General features: G+C 49.1%; 1 protein-coding gene across 1 annotated transcript in view; it reads left to right on the top strand.

The window, feature by feature from the left end:
* Positions 1 to 17,744, top strand: part of LOC139235699 (zinc finger protein 271-like) — a 105,142-nt gene extending 87,398 nt beyond the window's left edge. The window contains exons 5-9 of the mRNA XM_070866739.1: positions 569 to 765; positions 4,945 to 5,116; positions 6,032 to 6,045; positions 12,023 to 12,121; positions 17,706 to 17,744. Coding sequence (XP_070722840.1) covers positions 569 to 765; positions 4,945 to 5,116; positions 6,032 to 6,045; positions 12,023 to 12,121; positions 17,706 to 17,744 — 521 coding nt within the window. The remainder of the gene's footprint in view (positions 1 to 568; positions 766 to 4,944; positions 5,117 to 6,031; positions 6,046 to 12,022; positions 12,122 to 17,705) is intronic.

Raw genomic sequence — 17,744 nt, 5'->3', positions numbered from 1 at the left:
CGCCAGGACCCTGTGCTATCACTAATTAAAAGCAGCGTCCTCAATAGGAGCTGGTTGGCGGTCCCAGGGGAAATGCAAGACGAAATTAAGCTGTTCCACTGACATAAGGGCGAAATGTCCATCCATTCGGACTGTCTCCTATGGGGGAATCATGTAATTTTGCCAAAACAAGGCAGGGAAATGTTTATACGCGACCTTCACAGTACCCACCCAGGCATAGTCATGATGAAGGCTATCGCTAGTTCGCACGTTTGCGCCTGGCATTGACTCAGAATTGGAGTCATGCGTACACCAATGCGACACTTGCTCACAGTTGAGCAATGCACCAAGGGAGGCCCCACTAGGTCTGTGGTCATGGCCCTCCAAACCGTGGTCCAGGGTCCATGTAGATTTCACTGGCCCCTTTCTAGGAAAGATGTTCCTAGTAGCAGTGGATGCTTACTCTAAATGGATTAAATGTATAATGTCATCATGTACATCCACTGCCACCATTGAAAGCTTCAGGGCCATGTTCGCCACCCATGGTTTGCCCGACGTCCTTGTTAGTGACTGGACCGTGTTCCACCAGAATTCAACGAGTTCATGATCCGCAATGGCATCAAGCATTTCAGGTCCACGCCGTTTAAGCCCGCATCCAATGGTCAAATGGAACGGGCAGCCCAAACTATCAAGCAGAGCTTGAAACACATGCCGGACGGTTCCCTGCAGATGCGGTCATCGCGGATTCTGCTCAGCTACCGCACGGGACCCCACTCGCTTACCGGGGTTCCCCCTGCAGAACTGCTAATGAAGAGAGCACTCAAAACCAGGCTCTCCTTAGTCCACCCGATCTCAATGATCATGTAGAAACCCGGCGTCACTGGCATAACGTGTACCACGTTCGCGCGGCTGTATCACGTGACATTGAGGTTAATGACCCTGTGTTTGTTCTTAACTACGGTCATGGTCCCAAATGGATTGCTGCCACTGTTTTAGCCAAGGAGGGGAATAGAGTGTTTGTTGTCAAACTTTTGAATGGACAAACGTGCAGAAAGCATTTGGATCAGACCAAACTGCAATTCACTAACAACCAAGAACAATTTGAAAAGGACATTGCCTTCAATGATCCACCCACACACACCCAACCAGCAATCGACCTCGCGGTCACCACGAGGATGAACCCACCATGCCCGACAGTCCGATCAGACCAGCCACACCGCAGTGTAGCAATGATCCGACCGACTCACCCGTGCTGGGACTTCATCTCAGGCGATCAACCCGGGAATGCAGAGCGCCGGATCGCCTCAACTTGTAAATAACTTGTATCTAATAAATAACTTGTATCTAAGACTTTGGCGGGGGGGGAAGGTGGGAGAATGATGTTATGTATGTAAACATTACCAATGTGTAAGATTTGCCACCAGGGGGCACACCTGTGGGAGACCCAAGGGTCACCTGCACACCCTGGGCAAGCAGATATAAAAGGCAGTCTGCCAAGCTGCTTCCTCACTCTGGAGTTACAATAAAGAAACCAAGGTCACAACAGTTTGAGCTTAACATACACAGTCTTGTGGAGTTATTCTGAACATAACAGAAGGTTTAGAATGGGATTTGAGAGAGGGGGGGGGGGGGGCGGGGGGGCTCTTTACGCAGAGGGTTGTAGGGATCTGGAAGTCATTGCCTGGAAGAGTGGTGGATGCAGAAACCCTCACCATTTTTAAGAGATGGTCAGTTCCTATGGACTGAAGGGTAGCTAATGTAACACCACTTTTTAAAAAAGGAGGGAGAGAGAAAACGGAATTATAGAGCAGTTAGCCTGACATCGGTGGTGGGGAAAATGTTGGAATCAATTATTAAAGATGAAATAGCAGCGCATTTGGAAAGCAGTGACAGGATCGGTCCAAGTCAGCGTGGATTTATGAAAGGGAAATCATGTTTGGCAAATCTTCTAGAATTATTTGAGGATGTAACTAGTAGAGTAGACAAGGGAGAACCAGTGGATGTGGTGTATTTGGACTTTCAAAAGTATTTTGACAAGGTCCCACATGAGATTAATGTGCAAAATTAAAGCACATGGTATTGGGGATAATGTATTGATGTGGTTAGAGAACTGGTTGGCAGCCAGGAAGCAGAGAGTCGGGATAAACGGGTCCTTTTCAGAATGGCAGGCAGTGACTAGTGGGGTGCCGCAGGGCTCAGTGCTGGGACCCCAGCTATTTACAATATACATTAATGATTTAGATGAAGGCATTGAATGTAATATCTCCAAGTTTGCAGATGACACTAAGCTGGGTGGTGGTGTGAGCTGTGAGGAGGACGCTAAGAGGCTGCAGGGTGACTTGGATAGGTTAGGTAAGTGGGCAAATGCATGGCAGATGCAGTACAAGGTGGATAAATGTGAAGTTATCCACTTTGGTGGCAAAAACACGAGGGCAGAATATTATCTCTATGGCGGCAGATTAGGAAAAGGAGAGGTGCAATGAGACCTGGGTGTTATGGTACATCAGTCATTGAAGTTTGGCATACAGGTACAGGAGGCGGTGAAGAAGGCAAATGGCATGTTGGCCTTCACAGCGAGGGGATTTGAGTATAGGAGCAGGGATGTCTTACTGCAGTTGTACAGGGCCTTGGTGAGGCCACACCTGGAATATTGTGTTCAGTTTTGGTCTCCTAATCTCAGGAAGTACGTTCTTGCTATTGAGGGAATGCAGTGAAGATTCACCAGGCTGATTCCTGGGATGGCAGGACTAACACTTGAGGAGAGACTGGACCGACTGGGCCTGTATTCAATGGAGTTTAGAAGAATGAGAGGGGATCTCATGGAATCATATAAAATACTGATGGGACTGGACAGGTTAGATGCAGGAAGAATGTTCCCGATGTTGGGGAAGTCCAGAACCACGGGACACAGTCGAAGAATAAGGGGTAAGCCATTTAGGACCGAGATGACGAGAAACTTCTTCACTCAGAGAGTTGTTAACCTGTGGAATTCCCTACCGCAGAGAGTTGCTGATGTCAGTTCGTTGGATATATTCAAGAGGGAGTTAGATATGGTTCTTATAGTGAAAGGGGTCACGGGCTATGGAGAGAAAGCAGGAAAGGGGTACTGAGGTGATGATCAGCCATGATCTTGTTGAATGGTGGATCAGGCTCGAAGGGCCGAATGGCCGCCTCCTGCACCTATTTTCTATGTTTCTATGTAACCCCCTCCAGCCCCGACACCCCTCCCTATCTTTGTAACCTCCTCCAGCCCCTACACCCTTCCCTATCTCTGTAACCTACTCCTGCCCTGCACCATTCCCTATCTCTGTAACCTCCTCCAGCCCCTACACCCCTCCCTATCTCTGTAATCTCCTCCAGCCACTACATCCCTCCCTATCTCTGTAACTTCCTCCAGCCCCTACACCCCTCCCTATCTCTGTAACCTCCTCCAGGCCTTACACTTCTCCTTATCTCTGTAACCCCCTCCAGCCCTACCCCTCCTACCCTCCTATCTGTGTAACCCCCTCCAGCCCCTACACCCCTCCCTATCTCTGTAACTTCCCCCAGCTCCTACACCCCTCCCTATCTCTTTATCTGTTGTGTATGGAGAAAGAGTCAGACTGAACACTCTGAGCTCAAAGTAAAGTGTGACCTTAGTCTTTTATTGCAGGTCTCCAGAGTGCCTCTCCAACCTTAGATTACTGTGCTCCTAAGGGATTATGGGATCCCTTGGGACTCCCGGGGATGAGCCCTCTGGTGGTTGTACAGAGTAAATACAGGTTTACATATATAACAACACTCCACCCCAATGTCAATAGTGTAACTATTTACAATGTGAGTCGATCTGGGGCCCTTGCCCTAGTTGATCGTCTTGGTGTGAAAGCTGGTATTGTTGAATCATTTGTTGGGCCCTCGCTGGGCTGCTGTGCAGCTGGCCTTGCTGGGCTGCCTGGTGTGTTGGGCCCTGCTGGGCTGCTGTGGATGATGGGTTCTGCTTCATGGTGCCGGTTGCCACTGGTGTGTATGTTGGCGGATCAAAAAAGGTAAGGTCCAAGGTGGGTTGCTCAGGATAGTCCGTGAATTTGAGTTTGATTTGGTCCAAGCATTTCCGGTGAATGAGTCCATTTGAAAGTTTGACCCAAAACACCCTGCTCCCCTCTTTGGCCACAGGGGAGCCACTTGGGACCTTGTCTATAATTTAATACAAATACAGGATCATTGATTTCAATCTCGTGTGACACATTTGCACTATCATGGTATGCACTTTGTTGAAGCCGCCTGCTCTCTACCTGTTCATGTAGATCAGGATGAACATAAGAATTAGGAACAGGAGTAGGCCATCTAGCCCCTCGAGCCTGCTAATGAGAACTAATGAGAGCCTTGTCTTAAGTGCTCTTTTCATGAGCAGTTCAGCAGGTGGGATCCCAGTGAGCGAGTGGGGTCTCTTGTAGTAGCTAAGCAGGACTCAGGATAGACACGTCTGCAGTGAGCCTTCAGTTACCCTTTTCAAGCCTTGCTTGATGGTTTGCACTGCTATCTCTGCCTGACCATTGGACGCTGGTTTAAACGGGGCAGATGTGACATGTTTGATCCCGTTACGTGTCATGACTTCTTTGAACTCAGCACTCAGAATTCATCAAGACATCGGGTAAGCTGTGAGTGGCAAACATGGCCCGCAGGTTTTCAGTGGTGGCAGCTGACGTGCTTGCCGACATTATCTCACATTCAATCCACTTGGAGTATGCACCTACAACCACAAGGAACATTTTACCCAAGAATGGGCCTGCATAGTTGATGTGTACCCTAGCCCATGGTTGGGAGGGCCAAGACCATAAACTTAGCGGCGCCTCCCTGGGTGCATTGCTTAACTGCGAGCATGAATTACATCTGTGAATGCAGGACTCTAAGCCCGCATCGATACCGGGCCACCATACGTGGGATCTGGCTATCGCTTTCATCATTACAATGCCTGTGCCATTGCAGGTGGTCATCGCCACGGGTCCCGAGGAGACTACTGAGGAGGAGGAAGATGACCAATTGTTATCTGCGGCCACGTCTTCATGGACGGATGATGTAGCGGGGCCAAGCGGCTTGCAGCAGGCCACTCCAAGGCATCTGGTGCCCACGCCGACCCCACGGAGGTTGAGTCGGCGAGGTAGGCATATGCTGCGACGGGCAGATCCGAACGAGGACATAGCCAATGGGGGAGCGTCGCCATAGGTTGAGAGCTCCTCCAGGCGATTGGTGGCTTGACCGGAAACATTGCCGCAATGTCCGCATGAATAACGGAGGGCATGGAGCGGATAGTTGTGGCAATAGGCCAAACGACCGACGCTGTCCATGGTGCCGTCCCACCAACCACCCGGACAGATGCGAGTCAGGAGGAATGAACACTTTGCGTGAACTTACATTGGTGACAGTTACAGATGCGTTACGTTTCATCCTTGCCTGACCTGGGCTGGCCATGGCCATTGTTTCCAACCATTGCTGTGATGTTTTACCTTACGTTGTTCGAAGACACTTCAGGACAATTGTAAAGTTAAATAAAAATATTTAATAGTTAAACATAAATCTGAAAGTTTTTACAACAAACATATATAACACCCCTTCGCCAACCCCGAACATTCAACAATATTTTTAACACAACAATAACATAACAGTGAACAAAAATCTATTTTAAACAAGTCTTCTCCTCCAGCCACTGAGGAGATTATGCCAACGTCACCCTCCCTCGCCCCCCCCCCACAACAGAAACAGGCCTTGAGGTCCCCTGTGCAAGACGCATTGATCCCATTACTCGGGAATTGAAACAGGGGCTTATTAGAAGTGGGGGGGGGGCGGTCAAGGTTCAGGAGGGAAGCGTGGCTGAAGGTAGTGGGGGGTGAAGTATATTATTGCTACTTCTTGTTCAAAATAGATTTTTGTTCACTGTTATGTTATTGTTGTGTTAAAAATATTGTTGAATGTTCGGGGTTCGCAAAGGGGTGTTCTATATATATTTGTTGTAAAAACTTTCAGATTTGTGTTTAACTATTAAATATTTTTATTTAACTTTACAATTGTCCTGCAGTGTCTTCGAACAACGTAAGGTAAAACATCACAGCAATGGTTGGAAACAATGGCCATGGCCAGCCCAGGTCAGGCAAGGATGAAACGTAATGCATCTGTAACTGTCACCAATGTAAGTTCACGCAAAGCGTTCATTTATGAGCTGCTAACGCAAGGGTTTTGCAGCCGTGTAACTACCACGGGGCTTTTCCAGTCTTGCGGGTGGGGGCATGGGTGCATCACCTGGCTGATTATCCTCCCCGAGGTCCTCATCATCCTCTTCCTCCTCGTGGTCTTCTGCCTCCCCTCTCTCCTGAGGTGGACCGGCGGTCCCATCTGGCAATTCTTGTCACCTGCTGATAGCTAGGTTATACAACATGCAGCACACCACAATGAACCCAGCAAAAACATGAAGGCAGAATATTATCTGTATGGCGGCAGATTAAGAAAAGGGGAGCTGCAGCGAGACCTGGGTGTCATGGTACATCAGTCATTGAAAGTTGGCATGCAGGTACAGCAGGCGGTGAAGAAGGCAAATGGTATGTTGGCCTTCATCGCTAGGGTATTTGAATATAGGAGCAGGGAGGTCTTACTGCAGTTGTACAGGGCCTTAGTGAGGCCTCACCTGGAATATTGTGTTCAGTTTTGGTCTCCTAATCTGAGGAAGGATGTTCTTGCTATTGAGGGAATGCAGTGAAGGTTCACCAGACTGATTCCTGGGATGGCAGGACTGACACGTGAGGAGAGACTGGATCGACTGGGCCTGTATTCACTGGAGTTTAGAAGGATGAGAAGGGATCGCATAGAAACTTCTAAACTTCTGACGGGACTGAACAGGTTAGATGCAGGAAGAATGTTCCCGATGTTGGGGAAGTCCAGAACCAGGGGACACAGTCTAAGGATAAGGGGTAAGCCATTTAGGACTGAGATGAGGAGAAACTGCTTCATTCAGAGAGTTATTGACTTGTGGAATTCCCTACCGCAGAGAGTTGTTGAGGCCAGTTCATTGGATACATTCAAGAGGGAGATAGATACGGCCCTTACAGCTAAAGGAATCAAGGGGTATGGAGAGAAAGCAGGAAAGGGGTACTGAGGTGAATGATCAGCCATGATCTTATTGAATGGTGGTGCAGGCTCGAAGGGCCGAATGGTCTACTGCTGCACCTATTTTCTATGTTTCTATGTTTGTATGTGTCCCCCAAGGCTCCATGTTATGTATCTATCCAGTCCACACAAACAAAAGCTTCGACACTCCTTCACTACACTGTGAAGATGTAGGTCAGTCCCATCTTGCAAGCGCTCTACCGGAACTCTTTCACGGCAAGTGAGCCCAAGGTGGGCGGCAAAAACGTTTCAAGGACACCCTGAAAGCCTCCCTGATAAAGTGCAACATTCCCACCGGCATCTGGGAGTCCCTGGCCAAAGACCGCCCTAAGTGGAGGAAGTGCATCCGGGAGGGCGCTGAGCACCTCGAGTCTCGTCGCCGAGAGCATGCAGAAATCAAGCGCAGGCAGCGGAAGGAGCGTGCGGCAAACCAGTCCCACCCTCCCTTACCCTCAACGACTATCTGTCCCACCTGTGACAGAGACTGTAATTCCCGTATTGAACTCATTTTTAGAGTGGAAGCAAGTCTTCCTCGATTCCGAGGGACTGCCTGTGATGCTGATGATGAATCTTCAACAAGTTCTTTTCTTAAGAACAGTGTCTGCATCTAGAAATCTTCACGAACAAATAAATCCTGAGGAATTTGGGATCTGTCACTGAATCACAAATATCCAGTTTCCAACACTGGAGCGTCTTTCTGTGTGTCAGTGAACTGAATGCAGGCATCAGAAGGATAGCTAATGGCATTACCATGGGTCTAACTGGGAAATCTTTTCTAGTAGATTTTTCAGACACTCATGACGAGTGCACATTATGCATTCTCCGAAATACACATGACCAAACCTAGCTAGCTGGCATCTTCTGAAGACATTAATAGAAGATTAAAACTCAGCAAAAATTACTTACATTTTTTAACCTAGAGTGTTTGTCCAAGCAGCAATAAGATTACAAGTTCCTGGTTTACTTTCTTCTTCCTTGTTAACCAATATTCCCCCTTCCCTGGGTCTCAATACAATACTGGGGTATTGTCGCAAGAACATGAGGAATTAGGGGCAGGAGTTGGACCATTCAGCCCATCGAACCTGCTCCGCCATTCAATAAAGATCTGTGGCTGATCGCTGTCCGCAACTCCACGGTCCCGCTCGCTCTCCCGTATCCCTCGATTCCCTCATTATCCAAAAATCCACCGATCTCAGCCCTGGGGGAACCAGTGGATGTGGTGTATTTGGATTTCCAGATGGCAGTCGAAAAGGTGCCACATAAAAGGTTATTGCATAAGATAAAAGCTCACGGGGTTGGGGGTAATATATTTGCATGGATAGAGGTTTGGCAAACTAACAGAGAACAGAGAGTCAGGATAAATGGGTCATTTTCCGGTTGGCAAGCGGTAACTAGTGGGGTGCCGCAGGGATCGGTGCTGGGTCCTCAACTATTTACGATCTATGTTAATGACCTGGATGAAGGGACCGGGTTTAATGTAGCCAAGTTTGCTGACGATACAAAGATGGGTAAGCGAGTGGGGTCGCGTCCGGTAGCTGAGCGGAATCCGAGATAACCGGGTCTGCAGGGAACCGTCCGTCACACGTTTCAAGCTCTGCTTGATGGTTTGGACTGCCCGTTCCGCTTGACCATTGGATGTGGGCTTAAACGGCGCAGACCTGACATGCTTGATGCCATTGCGGATCATGAACTCATTGAATTCCAAGCTGGTGAAGCATGCTCCATTGTCACTAACAAGGACGTCGAGCAAACCATGGGTGGCAAACATGGCCCGGAGGCTTTCAATGGTGGCAGTGGACGTACATGACGACATTATTATACATTCAATCCATTTAGAGTAAGCGTCCACTTGCTACTCGGAACATCTTTCCTAGAAAGGGGCCAGCGATCTACATGGACCCTTGACCACGGTTTGGAGGGCCATGACCACTGACTCAGTGGGGCCTCCCTGGGTGCATTGCTCAACTGTGAGCAAGTGCTACATTGGTGTATGCATGACTCCAATTCCAAGTCAATGCCGGGCCACCAAACGTGCGACCTGGCGATAGCCTTCATCATAACTATGCCTGAGTGGGTACTGTGAAGGTCACGTATAAATGTTTCCCTGCCTTCTTTTGGCACAATTACACGATTCCCCCAGAGGAGTCAGTCCAAATGGATGGACATTTCGTCCTTGCGTCAGTGAAACAGCTTAATTTCGTCTTGCATTTCCCCTGGGACCGCGGACCAGCTCCCGTTAAGGACGCAGCTTTTAACTACTGATAGCACAGGGTCCAGGCTAGTCCAGGTCCTGACCTGGCAAGCTGTGACGGGTGACCCCTCGCTCTCAAAAGCATTCACTACAAGAAGCAAGTCAGCAGGTTGCACCATTTCCACCCCGGTGGTGGGCAGTGGTAGCCAACTGAGGACATCCGCACAGTTCTCAGTACCTGGTCTGTGGCGGATTACATAGTCATACACAGATAATGTTAATGCCCATCTTTGGATTCGGGACGAAGCATTGGTGTTAATACCTTTGCTTTCTGAGAACAACGAAATGAGTGGCTTGTGATCGGTTTCGAGCTCGAACCGGAGGCAAAATAGGTATTGGTGCATTTTCTTAAACCCGTGTACCCGTATATCTCAACCACACTCTAGGCTCTTTCAGCCTTAGATAAGCTTCTGGATGCATATGCAACCGGTTGCAGTTTGCCTGACATATTGGCTTGATGTAACACACAACCGACCCCGTACGAAGACACATCACCAGCTAGTACTAAACGTTTACATGGGTCATACAATACAAGTAACTTGTTGGAACACAGCAGGTTTCCGGCCTTATTAAAGGCTGTCTCTTGAGATTTACCCCAAACCCAGTCGTCACCCTTGTGTAGCAATAAATGCAAAGGTTCCAGCAAAGTGCTCAACCCCGGTAGAAAGTTACCCAACATAGTTGAGGAGTCCCAGGAACGAATGCAGCTCCATCACGTTCTGTGGACTGGGTGCATTCTTGATGGCCTCCGTCTTGGAGTCCATGGGTCTGAAGCCGTCCGCCGCAATCTTTCTCCCCAGAAATTCGACCTCTGGTGCCAGGAAAACACACTTGGAGCATTTCAGCCTGAGTCCCACTCTGTCCAGTCGCTTGAGAACCTCTTCAAGGCTGTACAAGTGTTCGATGGTGTTGCGACCAGTGATCAAGATGTCGTCTTGGAACACCACGGTGCGCGGAACCGATTTCAGCAGACTCTCCATGTTCCTCTGGAAGATGGCCGCCACCGAGCGAATCCCAAAGGGGCATCTGTGGTACACGAACAGTCCTCTGTGCGTGTTGATGCACGCCAACTTCTTTGACGGTTCAGCCAGCTCCTGTGTCATGTAAGCAGAGGTTAGATCCAGCTTGGTGAATAACTTACCCCCTGCTAGTGTTGCAAACAGGTCATCTGCTTTGGGTAGTGGGTATTGGTCCTGTAACGAGACTCGGTTGATCATTACTTTGCAGTCCCCGCAGATTCTAACCGTCCCTTCGCTCTTCAACATCAGGACAATTGGACCGGTTCACTCGTTGAACTTGACTGGCGGTATGATCCTCTCTCGTTGATGTCTGTCCAGCTCAATCTCGACTTTCTCTCACATGTATGGAACCGCTCGGGCCTTGTGATGAATGGGTCATGCATCAGGGACTAGATGGATTTGCACTTTGGCGCCTGTGAAGTTGCCGATGCCTGGTTTGAATAACGACGGGAATTTGCTTAGCACTTGGGCGCACGAGGCATCATCCTCCGAAGACAGTGCTTTGATGTTGTCCCAGTTCTATCGGATCTTTCCTAGCCAGCTTCTGCCGAACAGCATTGGGCCATCGCCTGGTACAATCCATAGTGCTAAATCATGCACAGCTCCATCGTACGATACCTTCACTGCCGCACTGCCGATGACTGGTATGATCTCTTTGGTGTAAGTGCGGAGCTTGGTGTGGATCGGGCTCAGTTTTGGCCTTTGTGCCTTGTTGCCCCACAGCTTCTCAAAAGCCTTCTGGCTCATAATTGACTGACTCGCCCCCGTGTCCAATTCCATGGAAACTGGAATGCTGTTTAATTTGACTTTCAACATTATCGGAGGGCTTTTGGTGGTGAAGGTGTGTACACCATACACTTCCTCTTCAGCCTCGGGTTGAGTTGCCTCTCCTGCTCGTTCAGCATGATCCATGCTGGATCGGTCATCTCCTGCCGACTCTGCCACGTGGTGAGTCGCAGCATGTCTGCACATTCGTTGGAGGTGTCCCATTGTTCCACAGCCCTTGCACCTGTAGTGCTTGAATCGACATTGATGAGCTCTATGACTGCCCCTGCAGCGCCAACACGGTGATAATGCATTCACGCCCCACGGCGGGCTCTGAGTCATCCTAGGCCTGGCCTCCTCGGGCGTGTAGGCCCTGCCATGTACAGTTCTCCCTGCTGAAGGCGTTAGTTTATACACAGTACTTGTCGGTGAGTTGCTGCAATGATATCTGTTTGGTGTTATCGTTCATGGACAATAAAAGCCTGGGCTATCGTGATGGCCTTGCTCTGATCTAGGAAGTCGGCAGACAGCAGTTTGCGAAGAATGACCTCATGGCCGATTCCAAGCACGAAAAAGTCCCGCAACACTTCCCCCAAAAAACCAGCAAATACGCACGGTCCCGTAGGTCTTAGGTCAGCAACATAGCTCGCCATGTCCTGGCCCTCCAAGTGGTGTGCATATAAAAGCAATACCTGGCCATCAAGATGCTCTCCTTCGGCTTGAGGTGTTCCCGAACCAGCGTGCACAGCTCTTCATATGTCTTCTCCATTGGTTTCATCGGTGCTAGCAGATTTTTGATGAGGCCGTATATTGTGGACCCACAAACGACGAGGGGAATCGCCCTGCGCTTGATCGCGGTTTCTTCCTTTTCCAGCTCGTTGGCTACGATGTACTGGCCAAGTTGCTCAACGAAGGTTTCCCAATCATCACCCTCAACAAATCTCTCAAGAATACCAATGGCAGCCATAACTGCGTGAAAGTTCGTGATCTGTTACTCTTCGCCAGTTATGTTTAGAATAACTCCACAAGACTGCACATCTTAAGCTCAAACTGTTGTGACCTTGGTCTCTTTATTGTAACTCCAGAGTCCGGAGGCAGCATGGTAGTCTGCCTTTTATACCTGCTTGCCCAGGGTATGCAGGTGACTCTTGGGTCTCCCACAGATGCGCCACCTGGTGGCAAGTCTTACACTTTGGTAGTGTTTACATACATAACAATAGCGAAACTGGCTTTTACATAAGAACATAAGAAATAGGAGCAGGAGTCGGCCATATGGACCCTCGAGCCTGCTCCACCATTTAATATGATCATGCCTGATCTGATCATGGACTCAGGTCCACTTCCCTGCCCGTCCCCTTAATCCCTTATCAGTTTAAAAAACTGTCTATCTCTGTCTTAAATTTATTCAATGTCCCAGCTTCCACAGCTCTCTGAGACAGTGAATTCCACAGATTTACAAACCTCTGAGAGAAGAAATTCCTCCTCATCTCTGTTTTAAATGGGCGGCCCCTTATTCTTAGAACATGCCCCCTAGTTCTAGTCTCCCCCATCAGTGGAAAGATCCTCTCTGCATCCACCTTGTCGAGCCCCCTCATAATCTGATACGTTTCGATAAGATCACCTCACATTCTTCTGAATTCTAATGAGTAGAGGCCCAACCTCCTCAACCTTTCCTCATAAGTCAACCCCCTCATCTCTGACAATATAGAATTAAACACACTGTTACCTATCAGAGGGATTGAAATTAAAGTAAAGAGAAACATCGGATTTGGATTTTTAACATTCAGGGTTCAATTTTTTAGATCCGAATGGAAGTGGAATTACTAAAAACTAGTGGGAAATGGTACTTATCTAGAGTAATCACAAGATGCATAATTTTAAAAGGAGTGATATGTCCTTACTATACAGTATAAATGCACATGAGGCCCATACTTGAGAGAAGGTCAGTCTGTGACCAGTCACCTTTATTGCCAAGATCTCAAGAGACTGAAGCTGGATGGAGCTTCCCCTTTTGTACCGGAAAGTCCAGGTTAGGAGTGTCTCCCACAAGTTCACCCCCGTGTGGTCAATGTTCTCAAGGTGTACAACTTGGGTCAGCTAATACATGGGTTACAATGATAGTTGAATACATGACATCACCTCCCCCCCAAAGTCTTATTGGGATCACAGGTTAAGTCTCTCTGGTGGTTTACGCTCCCTTGTAGAACGTCTGAGTTGGGGCTCCGGTTGTTGGGCGCTGGCCTGAGTGTCTGCTGTTTGTGGTGCCTCAGGCCTGTCCGGAGTGCCCACAGTGACTGGGCTCTCCTCCGCTTGGTTCCGGTGTTCGGTCACCTGTGGTGGAGTAAACTCTACGTTGTGTTCTTCCTCTGCTTCTTCTAGGGGTTGCTGAACCTCCTTTTAGTTTGATCCACGTATTTGCGGCAGATTTGTCCATTGCTAAGTTTAACTATCAGAACCCTATTCCCCTCTTTGGCAACCACAGTGCCTGCAAGCCATTTGGGCCATGCAGCGAAATTAAGGACAAAAACAGGGTCATTGACATCAATACATCGCGCCCTCGCATTCCTGTCATGGTAGTCATATTGTGACTGACGCCTGCTCTCAACAATTTCTTTCATAGTAGGGTGTATAAGGGATAACCTGGTTTTGAGCGTCCTTTTCATTAGCAGCTCTGCGGGTGGAAATCCCGTGAGTGAGTGTGGTCGGGATCTATTGGCCATCAGGAGGCGTGATAAGCGGCTTTGTAGGGAACCTCCTTGGATTCTTAACATCCCCTGTTTGATTATCTGCACTGCTCGTTCTGCCTGGCCGTTTGAGGCCGGCTTGAACGGTGCCGTTCTGACATGGTTAATTCCATTGCCTGCCACGAAGTCCTGGAATTCAGTGCTTGTGAAGCACGGGCCATTGTCGCTGACCAAGACGTCCGGCGAACATTGCCCGTAGACTTTCTACCGTGGCAAAGGATGTGCTTGAATTTAAAATGGCACACTCAATCCATTTGGAGTAGGCGTCTACTACAACCAAAAACATTTTTCCCATGAAAGGACCTGCGTAGTCCACATGGATGCGTGACAATGGCTTGGCGGGCCAGGACCAGGGGCTAAGGGGGGCTTCCCTGGGTGCGTTGCCCTGCTGAGCACACGTGTTGCACCTGTGAACACAAAGTTCCAGGTCTGCATCTATTCCTGGCCACCAAACGTGTGACCTGGCAATTGGCTTCATCATGACAATGCCCGGGTGCTCATTGTGAAGTTCTCTGATAAACACCTCTCTGCCCTTCTGGGGCATGACTACTCGGTTTCCCCACAGTCGGCAATCGGCCTGAATCGAGAGTTCATCCTTGCGCCTATGAAATGGTTTAAATTCCTCAAGGCATGCCCCGTATGTGGCTACCCAGTCCCCATTCAGGACACATTTCTTAACTAAAGACAGTAGCGGGTCTTTATTTGTCCAGACATTAATCTGACGATCTGTCACAGGTGAGCCTTTGCTTTCGAAAACTTCAACAGCCATGACCATCTCAGCATCATGCTCAGTTGCCCCCTCAGTGGTGGCTAGTGGTAGCCTGCTGAGTGCAGCGGCACAGTTTTCAGTGCCCGGTCTGTGCCGAATTGTATAGTCATAGGCGGCTAACGTAAGTGCCCACCTCTGTATGCGGGCCGATGCATTTGCATTTATGGCCTTGTTGTCGGCCAAAAGGGACATTAGGGGTTTGTGATCTGTCTCCAGCTCAAATTTCCTGCCAAACAGATACTGGTGCATTTTTTTTACTGCATATACACATGCTAGCGCTTCCTTTTCTACCATCCCGTAGCCCCTTTCTGCCTGGGACAGACTTCTGGAGGCATAAGCTACCGGTTGTAACTGAACCTTGGCATTCATGTGCTGCAACACACACCCGACCCCCTAGGATGACGCATCGCACGTTAAAACTAGTTTCTTACACGGGTCATATAACATTAACAGTTTGTTGGAGCACAACAAATTGCGTGCTCTATCAAAAGCCCTTCCCTGGCTATCCCCCCAGACCCAATCGCGACCTTTGTGTAGGAACACATGTAGCGGCTCTAACAGCATGCTCAATTTGGGAAGAAAGTTGCCAAAATAGTTCAGGAGCCCCAAGAACAAACGCAGCTCCATCGTGTTACGGGGTCTGGGTGCTCTCTGGATCGCTTCCATTTTGGATGCAGTTGGTCTGATCCCGTCTGCTGCTACCCTCCTCCCCAGGAATTCTACCTCTGGAGCTAAGAAGACGCACTTCGCCTTTTTCAGTCGCAGCCCTACCCGGTCCAGTCTGCGTAGCACCTCCTCCAGGTTGTGGAGATGTTCTTCAGTATCGTGACCCGTGATGAGGATGTCATCTTGAAAAACCACCGTCCTTGGAATCGACTTGAGGAGGCTTTCCATATTTCGCTGAAAGATCGCGGCAGCCGAACGAATCCCGAACGGACATCTGTTGTACTCAAACAACCCCTTGTGTGTCGTGATGGTGGTCAGCTTTTCGACTCACTCGCCAGCTCCTGGGTCTTGTAAGCTGATGTCAGTTCCAATTTTGGAAAATGTTTGCCACCGGATAGCATCGCAAAGAGCTCCTCCATTCTCCGTCGCGGGTACTGGTCTTGGAGTGACACCCGATTGATGCATCCGCTTGAGCATCGGCACGATCGGGCTCACCCAGTCACTGAATTCGACTGGCGAGATGATGCCTTCCCTCAGCAGGTGGTCCAATTCGCCTTCTATCTTTTCCCGCATCATATACGGCACCGCTCTGGCCTTGTGGTGTACTGGCCTGGTGTCCGGGTTTATGTGAATCACTACCTTGGTCCCCATGAAAGTGCCAATGCCGGGTTGAAATAATAAGTCAAATTTGTCCAGGACCTGTGAGCATGATACTTGCTCCACAGAAGAAATTGCATTGACATCGCCCCATTTCCAGTTCATGACAGCAAGCCAACTCCTCCCCAGTAGTGCGGGACCGTCCCCCGGAACAATCCAGAGTGGCAACCTGTTCTCCGAATCTTTGTGGGTCATGACTACCGTGGCGCTGCCTAGCACCGGAATGATCTCCTTTGTATATGTCCGTAGCAGTGCATCAATCGGCAATAATTTTGGTCTCCTGGCCTTGGACACCACAATCTTTCGAAATGTTTGATACTCATCAGGGACTGGCTGGCCCCCGTGTCTAGCTCCATTAATACTGGGATGCCGTTGAGGAGCACTTTCATCATTATCGGTGGCGTCCTGGTATAAAAACTGTATAAGTGCTCCACATGAACTCGCTGAACTTCAGCGTGAGCTGGAGGCCCCGTTGTTGGAAACAAAAGGTCCATTACCAGTTGATCGTCTCTGACTGTCTCTGTAACTGTGCTTAAGCGCACCATTAACAGGTGTTGATGGCCCCATTACTGGCCACATTCTCCATTGCAATGGCATGAATCGCCGTTCAGCTAGCCATTGTCTCTGTTGAATTTCCCCTTTGGGTTCGACTACATGCTGGGGCATGTCCGATTGCCCTTGTCTGCCGAGAGAACTGTGTGCCGCGTTAACAATGTTGACTCCCTGGTCGTTTGCCGCATTTGAGCCAAGATTTTTGTCATACATCATTCTGGTCTCTTCCTCCCCTGAGATAAATGTCTGGGCTATCAGAGCCGCTGCTTCCAAGGTCAAGTCTTTGGTCTCAATCAGTTTCCTGAAAACCCCAGCGTTCCTGATGCCCTCAATAAAAAAGTCTTGCAGCATCTCCGCTCTGCATGCATCTGGGAACTTACATCGGCTCGCCAGTCGCCGGAGGTCTGCCACGAAGTCTGGAACGCTTTGCCCTTCTCGCCGCCGGTGCATGTAAAACCGGTGTCTCGCCATGTGCATGCTGCTCGCCGGTTTAAAGTGTTCCCTGATCAACTTACTGAGCTCTTCGAACGTCTTGTCCGCTGCCTTCTCTGGTGCTAGAAGGTCCTTCATCAGGGAGTATGTTCTGGATCCACAAACCATCAGGAGATGAGCCCTGCGTTTCTCGGCCGAATCCTGTCCCAACCATTCCTTAGTGACAAAACTTTGCTGTTGTCTCTCAATAAAGTCGTCCCTATCATCACCAACACAGTACCTCTCTTCTGTGCTGCTAGTGGCCATGCTCGCGCGGTTTAAATCCCAGTTTCTCGTCGCCAATGATATGTCCTTACTACACGGTATAAATGCACACGAGGCCCATACTTGAGAGAAGGTCACCCTGTGACCAGTTACCTTTATTACCAAGACCTCAAGTGATGAAGGTGGGTGGAGCTTCCCCTTTTATACCTGAAAGTCCAGGTTAGGAGTGTCTCCCACAAGTTTGCCCCGTGTGTTCAATGTTCTCAAGGCGTACAACTTCGGTCAGTTTACACATGGGTTACAGTAATAGTTAAATACATGACACCTGCTGAGTCAGAACCTGCCCTCAGTCAGTTCCTTGTTAGTATAGTGGTGAGTGTCCCTTTCTAACACGTGGGAGTCAGGTGTTCAATTCCCTGAAGGTGAGGAACCATTTCTCAGATGTTGAGTTTTACTTCTGTTTCTTGGTGTAGATTTGTATTGAAAAGTTCCAGAGCAATCTCGAACAGTAA

This window comes from Pristiophorus japonicus, chromosome 23 (assembly GCF_044704955.1).
Source record: "Pristiophorus japonicus isolate sPriJap1 chromosome 23, sPriJap1.hap1, whole genome shotgun sequence".
Classification (NCBI taxonomy): domain Eukaryota; kingdom Metazoa; phylum Chordata; class Chondrichthyes; family Pristiophoridae; genus Pristiophorus; species Pristiophorus japonicus.
Note: the sequence above shows the minus strand (reverse complement) of the source record. Positions and strands in the feature narration are given on the sequence as shown.